This window comes from Helicoverpa armigera, chromosome 13, assembly GCF_030705265.1.
Source record: "Helicoverpa armigera isolate CAAS_96S chromosome 13, ASM3070526v1, whole genome shotgun sequence".
NCBI lineage: Eukaryota > Metazoa > Arthropoda > Insecta > Lepidoptera > Noctuidae > Helicoverpa > Helicoverpa armigera.
Window position 1 is genome coordinate 176,808 of NC_087132.1, and position 14,054 is coordinate 190,861.

At 40.3% G+C, this 14,054-nt stretch overlaps 1 protein-coding gene across 1 annotated transcript in view; it reads right to left on the minus strand.

Moving 5' to 3' along the window:
• LOC110376881 (protein phosphatase 1 regulatory subunit 14B) overlaps positions 1-14,054 on the minus strand; it is a 36,805-nt gene that overhangs the window by 6,728 nt on the left and 16,023 nt on the right. The window contains exon 5 of the mRNA XM_064037545.1: positions 12,266-12,307. Coding sequence (XP_063893615.1) covers positions 12,266-12,307 — 42 coding nt within the window. The remainder of the gene's footprint in view (positions 1-12,265; positions 12,308-14,054) is intronic.

Genomic DNA, 14,054 nt, shown 5'->3' on the forward strand with positions numbered 1-14,054 from the left:
AAGACCTCGTGCTCGACAGGTGCGCTCTCGACAGCTAGACCAACGAGGCAGTGAACCTACAGGTTACGTCATTTTAGATTACGTGTGTTCTATTTTAAGATTCCTAAAATGTTACGAAAGTTCCTATTTTATTTAAATTATTATGCATTTCGGACTTAAAGGACAATGAACAAGTTCATCATCATCCAAAGGCTCGGAGCCTTTTCCCAATCATGTTGGGGTCGGCTTCCAGCCTAACCTGATTCAGTTGAGTACCAGTGCTTTACAAGAAGCGAATGCCTATCTGACCTCCTCAACCCAGTTACCCGGGCAGCCCGATACCCCTTGGTTAGACTGGTGTCAGACTTACTGGCTTCTGACTACCCGTAACGACTGCCAAGGATGTTCAATGACATCCGGGACCTACAGTTTAACGTGCCATCCGAAACACAGTGCATGGTGTCTAAGATATACTTAGAAAGTACATACAAACTTAGAAAAGTTGCATTGGTACTTGTCTGACCTGGGATCGAACCGGCGCTCTCATACTTGAGAGGTTGGTCCTTTACCCACTAGGCCACCACGACTTTTACTAGTTACAATACACAACACAACAACAACGGATGGTACAAATGGTAGTGGACAATGAACAAGTTCTTACTCTTAATATTTGCAATTGAAGTTATGAAAAAAACCTAAGTTTTTTTGCCTCCTTACAATTTTGAGCTGTGAAAAATTTCACAACTACCAGATTTTATGAAAAACTCCAATGGGTCGACCCAAAATATTGTGGATTTATATTAAATATTTTATGGATACCCTATTATACCATACGGCCAAACGTGAATGACAAAATCGAGAAATGTTGACGATTTAACGATCTGGTCAAATTAACATGAACATTTCATGAAACGCAACCATTTCATGAAATGCTCAAGCTTTTCATGAAGTGGTCAATTCTACGATATGGCTACGACACACATATCGAGAAACGATTTCTCATCATTGATTTGCCCAAGTCACATCATGATGTGGCCAATAGACAGTGAGACATTTCATGAAACGGGACCATTTCATGAAATGGTCGAGTCATTTCATGAAGTGGTCAAGTCTACGATAAGGCCACCACATGTATATCCCGTGCGCAAAAATGCTGTAGACCGGTGTTATAGGTTCAATTTGTTTTTGTTGTTAAGAAAAGAGATATTTAAGTTTTATGAAAGTTTTTAGCATTAAATTTTTATATGTATTATTTATTTTGGTGTTGCGTCATTCGTAATAATTTTTAACTTTAATTGAATTTTTATTACCTATTACGGAATTTTAATTTATTCTTATATTATTTCTCAACAATTCTAAGATTTTTGTTTCGGCGGAGGGTAAGCCTGGTGTTCTGAAATATAATGCAATTTGTAACTACCAAAGTAATGTACTTATTTGATGATGAGAAACAATAATAATAATTGATTGATTTATGATTTATTATGGACGAAGTTATCCTTACGAATAACTACCGGAGATATATCGTGAAAGACGGGACGGTTGACATATGTCGGGCATGTCACCATCCGGGTGAGTCTATCAGACATATTATATCTGGTTGTTCTCGTTTGGCTAATGGTGAATATTTGCACAGACATAACCAAGTGGCCAAGATTATCCACCAGCAGCTTGCTCTGCAATACAACCTTGTAGACCTTGAGGTACCGTACTACAGGTATGCGCCCGACCCAGTTCTCGAAAAGGACCATATCACGTTGTACTGGGATCGATCTATCATCACTGACAGGACTATTGTAGCCAATAAGCCTGATATTGTGGTGATAGATCGATTAGCGCGCCGCGCGATGATAGTCGATGTCGCCGTTCCGCATGACGAGAACCTTGTGAAAGCTGAGAAAGAGAAACAAATAAAGTATCTCGACTTAGCGCACGAGGTTGTCGCCATGTGGAGTGTCGACACGGCTGTTGTTGTGCCGATTGTCGTTACGGCCAATGGTTTAATAGCCAAGAGCCTCGACGAACACCTCAGGAGGCTCTCGTTGGGCGGCTGGATCAAGGGACTGATTCAGAAGGCAGTACTCCTTGATACGGCACGTATTGTGAGGAGGTTTCTGTCTCTGGGACCCTAACCACCGGTACCTTGGACCCTGTGCCCGATATCGGTGGCAACCTATTTTTTATATTTTTAAATGTTTTTTATTTTTATATTTAATATTTAAAAATGTAAATTATATGTTAAAAAATAAATAAATGATGAATAATTGATTGATTTTAAAGTCACCAAATATTTTTTACCGAATCCCAAAAAGGAGGTAGTTCTCAATTTGGATGTTTGTTTTTGGTCGAAAGGGTATATTCCCCATATTTGTTATTAGGTCCAGGATCTGATGATGGAAACCTTGAGAAATCGAGGGCAACTCTCGAAAATTGTAAGCATAGATAAGGTTATAACTTGACACTCAGATGTATGTCTGATAACACTATGAAACAGTAAAGGTTTGGAGCTGACCTGATGATGGAGACCAGAGAAGGTCGAGGTAACTCGACAACCGAACTTCTCTCGTCTCCATCTCCTTCACTGTTGCAGAGGCCTCGTAAATACGAATAATATAAGCACAAACACGAGAAAGTTTAAATATTCAGTTGTCGAGTTCCCTCGACCTTCACTGGTCTCCATCATCAGGTCAGCTCAAAGCCTTCACTGTTGAATAGTGCTACCAGGCAAACACCTGAGTGATAAGATTTCAACCTATGTCTTTCTGCAACTTTCGAAAGTCGCCCTCAATTTCTCAAGGTTTCATCATCAGATCCTGACCTGATGATAATGGGACCACCTCGAAAGTATACGCTATCAAACAAAAAAAGAATCATCAAAATCGATAAATAAATGGCTGAGTAATCGCGTAACAAACATACAAAAAAAACGGTCGAATTGAGAACCTCCGCTTTTTGGGAAATCGGTTAAAAATAAGTCGGCGGCGGCCATCTTTCCATCTTGGACCAGCTTTCGATGAACAGCGAACTATTTGCCCTTTCAAACAATAAAAACGTCATAAAATTTTGCTATAACTACACCTAACTACGGCTCTCGTCAAATAGCTTTGCCGCTCAGTTAAAAAGTTGGAAGTAACGAATCGCCATTAAGTTTGGCAGGTCTACAGGAATCCTGCACATAAAACACCCGAAGAAATAAATAAGTCTTCATTTGCCGTCTTCGGAAACCCTAAAAACCGAAAATTTTTTTTATTCCGGCTACAACGTATTTTCTACCACTGATTTTCTAGCATTTTTTTTTCAAAATAAATTAAGTCATTTTACTTTTCCTAATTTATTTTCAGATTATGGTACCGTATACAATTTAGTAATATTATAATATCAAATAATATAAAATTATTAAATCGATTCTTTATTTTAACGAATCGGATCATTCGATGCAAAACTTCTATCACCGTCGCCATCTTGTCTATGCGTCTTCAAATTAAAAAAAACAACTAATGTAAACAAACATGGCGAGTTCGATCAGAATTCCCGGTAATTACGATTGGATTTTAAAAAGGTATATTTCTAACGGGATGCTAAATATGAAAGGTTTGAATGCGTAAAAATAATTTAAATTTATTTAGTACTCGCAAATGTGGTTTGATTGGAAAGAAAATAAATATGAGCGTAAATAATTAGGAAAGTGTATGACTGATTCGCAGACCCCAATTGGGGTCTAAACCGAGCTTACGGTGACATTGATGTTCAGACCCCGTGTACGGTTTCCGTACAATGACTCGGTTGCTGACTATGCGACCTCAATTTACTTTAATATAATTCTTCAATATAAACTTAGTTGACATTTTTCACTCATCGCGATTGGCACGGTGGGCAGCCAACTTATAACTATTTGTGACTTTAAGAAATAAACTATTTCAAGTGATCTGCCGTGTTTTACCGTCAACTCAACTTAACTACAATCAACATACTAGCTCTGAGCCATACATAAAAAGTGGTCCTTCGAGCCGGATACTAAGTGTGTGAAAATCCCTATTAGCGATAGCGAATCGGTCTTACTGGTCTCCCAGAAGCGGGTCGCCCCAGTAGGATTGAGAAGGCGCACATATCTCTAATAGAGATAAAATACGCTTAGTATCTAGAAAACTAACTGCGATACTCGCAATTTTACTGAACTAGTGCCTGCGGTGACGTAATCCTGTGGTACTATCGAACTATGAACTTCAACTTAAACTTCAACATCCAACTTAACTAAGACTATATATAACAATGGCTCAGAACATCAATGAAATAATCAGTCGCCAAGAAACAATTTTCAACAACTTGAAGCAAATCAGCACCAACTACAAGAAAGACAGTACAAGCAGAAAAACCTTGGAGTATTTGGAGGAGCGACTTTCCCGACTGAACACGAACTGGGAGAAGTTTGTGTTCAATCACCAACTACTGGAAAAAATAGGCGTAACGGACATCCAATACTTCGTCGACGACGTTTTCAGCAACACTAAGAAGATGTACGAGGACGTTCTACAAGATATACTGAAACGGAAAGCGGAGCTACCATCGACTTCCAAGACTCAAGCAGAGTTGTCACCCTCTGCACCTGAAGGTAAAGTAAAGACTAAATTTTTCTTCGATGATATCGACTTTCACGTCCCTCCTCGCGATTTAGACAAGACTAGTGAAAAACAGCAGGAACTTTTACGACAGCAATACTGTAACTTTCGAGCTTTTGAGCGTACCGTGGAGAAGCTGAACTTAAACTCCTCGATGGAAAAGTGGGAGCTTGAGGATAATCTCTGTATCTTGAAAGGCAAGTGGGAACACATTGAGAAAACTAACTGGGAACTAGACTATATTTCACATGACGAAGACTCAACTTACAAACGAAAATATGAAGCTACAGAGACCCTTTATGATAACTTGCGAAAGAAACTGCATCATCATATTTGGAACAACGTTCACTATGAAAAATCTACACCGAAAATTGTGATACCGGACTTCTACGGAAACTATAATCAGTGGCCTACCTTCAAAGATCTTTACATGGAGAGTGTGCACAACAATCCGTCACTGTCGAAAGCGCAAAAAATGCAACACCTTAAGACCAAACTCAAGGGCGAAGCCGAAAAAATCGTACAGCATCTCGGTATTAGTGCGGAGAACTATAATTCCTGCTGGGAGATACTCACACATCGTTACGATAACAAACGTCTGCTATTCACGTCCTACATGAACACGTTGCTAAATCAACCTACCATACAAGAAGCAAGCGCTGCGAGCCTACGAAAGTTGCACGACGTCACACTAGAGTGTCTGAACGGACTCGGCAACATTGGTCTGGACACAAGCAACCCGGGTCCGATAATCGTCCATCTTTTAGTTCAAAAACTCGACAAGGTGACTTACAATGAGTATGTGAAGGATCTCAAGGAACCGAGGGAATTCCCTGACCTGGAGGAATTCACCCAATTTTTGGAAAACAAGTTCATGGCCCTAGAAGCTTTACAAGGGAATAATCAGCAACGGTCACACTCGTCGCCTAGATATCTGACGTCATATAAACCAGCCAACAATGTGTCATTCGCTCGAAACAATAACTATAAATATAATACCCAGGGGTCATCAAACTTTAACAGACTTAATAAGTCGCCCCGAGCCTTGTTTACAATGGCATGGAATTGCCCGATTTGCAAAACTGAACATGTTTTAATGCAATGTGGCAAATTCTTGGCTATGAGCACTAAGGAACGGAATGACACAGTGCGGAATTTGCGTATTTGTCCAAATTGTTTATACAGTCACGGAGAACGTAAATGCAATTCGAGAAAAACTTGTAAACTATGTCATAAGGCACACCATACACTACTGCATGATGACGGAAACCAGCAGAACCACCGTTCCACACCTAATAGTAGCAGCATACCATCAACATCACACGCTGTGAACAACTTGACGAACGAGACAAGGGAAGTCCTGCTGACAACTGTCCTTTTAAAGGTTAAGAACATTGACGGTGATTACATAAACTTACGGGGCTTGCTGGATCAAGGTTCGCAAGTAAGTCTCGTGACCGAAGACGCCGCGCAGCGACTCAGATTACCGAGACGGAAAGTCAGCGCTATTGTGTCGGGTGTCGGGTCACTGTCTGGCAATTGTAAAGGTTCGATCAACTTAGATTGCAAATCTATACATTCCAACTACGAATTTAAATTGGAAACTTTAGTGATGAAGAAACTCATAAATAACTTACCCACAGTCTCCTTCTCCATACGAAAATGGGACTACCTAGACAACTTGAAACTTGCAGATCCCCATTTCAATGAGTCGGGTCCGATTGACTTGTTACTGGGCGCCGACATTTATTCAGAACTCATACTGACTGGAATCATAAAGGAGGACAACTTCCCCGTAGCCCAACAAACAAGAGTGGGCTGGATACTATGTGGGAATGTCAAAACATTTAGCTGCTTTGCAATACTTAATGATCTCGAAAACATGACACGATTCTGGGAAACTGAAGAAATCTCAGACACTGCCGCCTTAACTAACGAAGATCAGTATTGTGAGGACTTTTATAAATCCACTACGGAAAGATTAGCTGACGGGAAATACGTGGTGCAAATGCCCATGAAAGCAAACTACAGCGCTCAACTAGGAGCTACTAAGTCGCAAGCCCAAGCTCAGTTCCTACAACTCGAGAGGAAAATGCTAAGGAACAGTGACCTACGCAGGGAATATCATCGTTTTATGGAGGAGTACATTTCCCTGGGTCACATGAAGCCCATAACTGCGGAAACGCGTAGTAAAAATCAAGTATATTTACCACATCACGGGGTTCTAAGGGCAGAGTCTACAACGACAAAATTGAGAGTTGTTTTTAACGCATCTTACAAGGCGAACAATAACAACAGCTTGAACGATCTTATGTATTCAGGCCCAAACTTACAAAAGGATATGTTTACCCTACTTATTAACTGGCGTACGTATCGATACGTCTTCACGGCAGATGTCGAGAAGATGTTCAGATATATATGGCTGAAAGAAGAACAACAGCATCTACAAACTATTGTGTGGCGATCTTCTACGGACGAACCTTTACGTGAATGGCAACTATGCACCGTGACCTACGGCATGAAAAGCGCGCCTTTTCTAGCCATGCGCACATTACATCAACTAGCACAAGATGAAAAGGATAATTATCCTGAGAGCGCCAACGCCTTACAAAATTACTTCTACATGGACGATCTCGTCCATGGCCAGAACAGCATTGAGGATGCGAAGAGGGTGGTCGCTGAACTCATTGCACTACTGAAAAAAGGCGGTTTCAACTTAAGAAAGTGGACGAGTAACGAAGCATCTATACTAGAGGGCTTGCCAGATAACCAGAAAAGCACTAAAGCTAATATAGAATTCAGCCCTGAAACCTCCAATACGAAGATGTTAGGGATGATGTGGAATCAAAAACAGGATACATTTACTTATCAATGGAGACTATGTGAGAAGAAATCTCTGACGAAACGAATATTATTGAGTGAGATAAGTAAATTATACGATCCTCTTGGTTTCCTATCGCCTGCGACTATAAAAGCAAAACTACTTTTTCAAAAGGTTTGGATCAGCAAAACCAACTGGGATGACAGTTTGCCGTATGACATAACTGCAGAGTGGGAAAAATTGAGAAAGGAATTTCCTTCTATCAACAAGATTTCGGTTACACGATGGCTTCAGTGTACAGAGGATACAATCGAGATTCACGGCTTTTGCGACGCAAGCGAAAAGGCATACGCATGTGTCGTTTATAGTCGAGTGAAAAACAGCAATGGAGACTTTACAACTACGATAATCGCCGCTAAAACAAAGGTGGCGCCGCTTAGTAAAAAGATGTCTTTGCCTAGACTGGAACTCTGTGGAGCACTGTTACTCGCCAAACTTATGGAGAAAATTAAGAGCACTCTTTCTTACAAAAATCTCCAAATACATTGCTGGAGTGACTCGAAGGTCGTCTTAGCATGGCTACAGGGAGACATAAATAGGTGGGACAAGTACGTCGCCAATAGAGTGACACAAATAAACAGTATTATCCCTGCTAAACAATGGGACTACGTTAAGTCGGAAGAGAACTCTGCTGACTGTGCTACTCGAGGTCTCTTACCATCGCAACTTCTGTCTTTCAAGCTCTGGTGGGAGGGTCCCTCTTGGCTAAAATTAAAACATAGTAAACAAGACAATGCCCTCCAATTACAGGGCGATGAACTATGTGACACTCTAACAGTAAACAACACATGCTGCGTTGCAACTTACAAAAACAGCGAAATAATAACCAACTTGTTGAATAAGCACAGCAGTATCAAGCGTGTAATCCGAGTACTTGCGTGGATTATACGATTCATCACTTCACGCGTCCGGCAAAATAAATTAACCGATTGCGAAAGGAATAAGTGGATTACGTATTTAACTTCTGAAGAAATAACTGAAGCAACGAACATGGTGATCAAAGACGTACAAAGAACCTACTTTGGTGAAGAAATTGACTGTTTAAAGAGAAACAAAACAATACCTACAAAGAGTAACCTTTTGAAGTTAACCCCATTTCTCGATAAGAATGGGCTACTGCGCGTCAAAGGGCGACTTGTAAACTCAATGCTGCCTCCTGAATCAAAACATCCAATTATTCTCCCTGCTACTGGAAGATTTACTGAAATGATCATTCAAGAAGCTCACCGTGATACCCTCCACGGGGGCGCACGACTCACACTAGCATATTTACGTCTCAAGTACTGGATAATTGGTGGAAACAGGACAGTAAAAAAGGAACTTAGGCAGTGCATACGATGTCACCGTTTTAAGCCTCATCGTAATATGCAAATAATGTCGGACTTGCCTAAAGAACGAGTTACACCGTCAAGGCCATTTACGAATACTGGCGTGGACTTTACTGGCCATGTGGACATCAAGATCAACAAGGGGAGAGGCGTAAAGACATGCAAAGCTTATATAGCCATCTTCATTTGTATGGTCACCAAGGCGGTGCATCTCGAGTTGGTGTCTGACCTGACAACTCAAACTTTTCTAGCCGCCTTCAAGCGTATGTGCGCACGCAGAGGTACCCCGAAGCATATGTTCTCAGATAATGGAACTAATTTTGTTGGTGCCGCAAAATTACTGTATGAAGATTTCGAACAAAACAAAACTTTCAAAACATCTGAATTTTATGACGAGATAAACAACATGAAAATACAATGGCATTTTAACGCCCCTCTATGGCCTTCTGCTGGTGGACTTTGGGAGGCCGCCGTTAAATCTATGAAGTATCATCTGAAGCGAGTTCTGGGAGAACAGAAGCTTACTTACGAACAGTTCACAACACTTTTAACTCAAATTGAAGCATGCTTAAATTCACGCCCGCTTTGCCCACTGTCTGAAGACGTTGAAGATCTAGAATACTTGACACCTGGGCACTTCCTTGTTGGCGGGCCCTTACTGTCCCCAGCCAAGGAGGAAGAAGACTTCAACCAGCACGACTTGAGAAACAGATGGAGGCTCGTAGAACAAACAAACTTACACATCTGGAAGCGCTGGTCAAACGAATATCTACAGCAACTACAAGTACGCAGCAAATGGCAACAACCCAAAGAAAACTTGGCAGAAGGAGATTTAGTGTTAGTCAAAGACGAAAACTTACCACCGGGAAGATGGGCTCTCGGGAGAGTGGTGGAACTTCATCCGGGAACTGACGGAAATGTACGCGTCGTCACCTTAAAAACTAAGAAAGGTCAACTAAAACGACCAATCGTGAAATTATCGCCGTTACCGGTACGCCGCAACTTACCATGCACGGAAGAAATAGTAAACGAAGTAAACAAACAGGAACCGCCGGAACCTAAAAAACAAAGAAGGGAGAGAAGCCCTAGTACGAACAAACATAGTTTACTCTCTCTGCTCCTACTGTGTATGATGACAATATTTGGAATCACACAAGCAGCGCCTTTCACGACTAACAACTATAAGGTGACCTCGATACGCAATAATCAACCCATATACTTTGATGAAGCAGGGAAGCTGCAACTTATACACGACGAATGGTCGCTCTTAATCTTCTACAATTTAACTTCATATTGGCAAGCCACGAGTAAGATAAAGTTGTACATCGATCAAGTGGATATACTTTGTCAACAAATAGCCCACGAATACAAACCCTGTGAAACCGTCGTCGATCACCTGCGTTACGAATTGAACTACCTTACGGAATACAATTCCATTTTATTATCGCAACATTCAAGACAGAGGCGAGGATACTTTGACGGGTTCGGAAAATTAGCAAGGACGCTGTTCGGTGTCCTCGATGCAGATTTTGCCGAGAAATACGAACAGGATATAAAACACTTACAAATAAGTGATAATTATTTACTTCAATTAATGAAAAATCAAACACTGATTGTTGAAGCAGAAAATAACATGATTAAGCGAAGTTCGCAATTTATGGATAAACAACTACAAAACGTTCAAGTTTACATGAATCGAACTTGCAGCGCAATCACAAAAATAGAAAACAGAGCGCAAATGTTATATACGATTAGTGATATTAATTCGGCCGCAGTAACTTCAACTTTAATTCTTAACGATTTACACCGAATTCAAGACATGCTGATGAATGCCTTAGCCAATATCTACCGAGGCCATTTAGACACGCACCTTTTTTCAGCCTCTCAGCTGATTGAGCAGCTCAACATCATATCAGGAAAACTACCGCAAGGAGTTTCACTCCCCATTAAGGATATCCAAAAGGATTTTCAAGACATGTATGAACTTATTCACGTTAAAGCCAGAATTACACGTAACTTTTTATTATTCGAGTTGCACATTCCACTACTAAGTGATGATGACTACAAAATATATCGTGTTATCCCAATTCCATTCATGAGACAGACACACTTGAAACTTGTGCAACCTTTATCAGCCTTCATCGCAATCAATCTGATTAAAAACTCGCATATTACATTGGAAGAAGAGGACATGCGTCATTGCACCGCCTACAGAGAAGACGAATACACCTGCATCTCCAATCAACCAGTATACAGTTTCCATGATAAAGATGCACCATGTGAGGCTAAAGTGTTCAGTCAACAAACATCGCTGGCGTGCGTCATTAACGACATAACTTGCAAGGAAACTTGGATAAAACTACATAAACCCAACGTTTGGTTGTTTACGTTGTGCAACAAACAGCTGATGCGCGTAATATGTAGCGATCAGGTGACACCAGCGGTCATTGACGGGACAGGAGTTATCGCCTTGGCGCCAAAGTGTCTATTACAGAAAAAAGATGCCACGATATTTACTTTCAATCACATGGGAAGTAAAGTAAACATGGAATCGGATATCGAAGTACCGACCATAAATTCAACTATAAACAACATGTTCGATCTAGGTTGGAGGAACGCACAATTGAACATTACTGAATTGCGTGGAGTAGAAGACGTGGCCAAAATTGAGCGTCAAATCGCCTACCAGAAACGACAGGAAGTACTGCCTCAGCTTTCAAATGTTTCGCCACACGATGTGTATTTTTACTCTACGACTTCCTTGTTGTTGGGAGGATTTGCTGTGGTTGGCATCTACCTTATTATCAAGAAGCGAAGAAAAATTAATTCTTCGAATACTACACCAAGCACTAAACTGGAACAACAGAAAGGAGCTGACAACGAAGAAGTAAACATCGAGATGCGAGAGATCCGGTCCCCGACTACGCAGGAATCGAGAAAAGGATTTTGTTTTGATGACATATCTTCAAATTAATGTTTACATAGTTTTACTTTATACTTGCTTAATTTTATTATTCGTTCTACATTATTTCATTTATGCATGTTTACACTTTAATTAATATTTTATTTGCTTTGTGATGGTTGCCCAACTCGCCTTTCGGGTTTCTTATCTCACTTTTTTCCCTTGGGAGCATGTACGGTTTCCGTACAATGACTCGGTTGCTGACTATGCGACCTTAATTTACTTTAATATAATTCTTCAATATAAACTTAGTTGACATTTTTCACTCATCGCGATTGGCACGGTGGGCAGCCAACTTATAACTATTTGTGACTTTAAGAAATAAACTATTTCAAGTGATCTGCCGTGTTTTACCGTCAACTCAACTTAACTACAATCAACATACTAGCTCTGAGCCATACACCCCGATTGGGGTCCGCTACGGATTTGACGGTTAACTTAGGAGAATCGGGCCCCTGATGGTCCAGAGTTCAACGCTATTGTAAACATTTCTACTTACGTGTACATCTTTTTGTGGTTTTTTGGCATCCGCTAGTAAAATCTGAAATATAAAAAATAACTTGTTTTAGGGTTCCGTAAATGGGGATAAACTGAATGGTATGTTGGGTTTTCAGTGGTAATTTTTTTTGTGGTTTATTTTTTGATTTGAAAGGAGCCGTTCAAATATTACGTAAGCAGATTTATTACAATTATTCCCCCCCCCCCCATCCCCCTTGTCAGCAAAAGTAAGTAAAGCTTTTACCCCATGCTTACGTAAACATTTTTCAATTATGTAATTAAAAACTTTTTTACAAAATAATTAAACCGACTTCCAAAAACACTAAAAAGCAAAAAAAAAACTAATTTTAGGTGCATCGGTCTTGAAGTCGGTTTCTAATGAATGTTCTTAAGTTAATTTTGCCACCGACTTCTAGGCCGATGCACCTAAAATTATTTATTTTTTGCTTTTTAGGGTTTTTGGAAGTCCGTTTAATTTTTTGTAAACAAGATTTTTTAATTACAACTTTTCAGTGATACGAATAGCTGTCACTATCAGTATAACTGGAAAGTTCTCATCGATACAAATAGTTTAAGCCCAAATACGAGGTATTTTACATATTCAGTTGTCGTGTTCAATGGCGGATTTACAAATTTGCCGCCCCTAATGATTGTGACTTAATGATATTTCTGTCATTTACTTGATTATTTTTGCAACCCTCTACTTATATACTGAAGAGTTTAATGTTGACCTGACAAGTTTATTTGATAGCGACTTTAAAGCGTAAAACCTCTGTAACTTTTAAACGGCTCAATCGATTTTCATCAAACATGTCTAAGAATACTCGCCCGTAAAACACCCGTAATACAAGAAAAAACTAAATTGAAATCGGTTAATTCGTTCGGTTGCTATGATTAGTGGCGGCGTAGCATCCATTCGACTACCTATTGAGCACTAATTATAATTGAAGTACTTAAAAATGCTTTTTGCTAGGTTTAACATAAAGAAACCGGAGTCAGATCACTGCAAACTTACTAGTTTTCCAAAAAGCAGAGGTAAGTGAAAAAGCCGCGAGCGCAGCGAGCGCGAATATTTTTAGTTTTGGGACACAAAAGTACCCAAACATGTGTGAGAAAAACCAGTGTAAAGAGAAGAAACCGCAAGCGTAGCGAGCGCGAAATTTTTGATTTTTGGAACAGTACAGTACCAAAACAAGTAAAAAAAAGTCCCGTAAAGTAAAAAAGTAGCGAGCGCGAAATTTTTTACTTTTGGGACACAAAAGTACCCAAACAAGTGTGTAGGCGATTATCACACTGCCCCGCATGATGCAGCGTAGCGCGTGGATGCGTGTTCTTCCGTTGTTTGAAAGTGTCTCCGTTTGTATGGAAAACACGCACAGTCCAACACACTGAAAATGCATCCACGCGCGTTCATGCGGATCACGCGCATTTGTACTCGTATAATTATTTAAAAAAATCTGTAAACAAACAAAAGTTAAATTTGCCGCCCCTCTAAATCTGCCGCCCTAGGCACTGGCCTACTTGGCCTATTGGTAAATCCGCCACTGGTCGTGTTCCCTCGACCTTCTCTGGTCTTCATCATCAGGTCAGCTCCAAACCTTCACTGTTGCAAAGGTCTCGTCAATACAAATAATATAAGCCCAAACACGAGGTAGTTCACATATTCAGTTGTCGAGTTCCCTCGACCCTCTCTGGTCTCCATCATCAGTTCAGCTTCAAACCTTCACTGTTGAATAGTACTTTCAGGCATACACTTGAGTGTCAAGTTTTTATCCTATGTCTAATCTAAT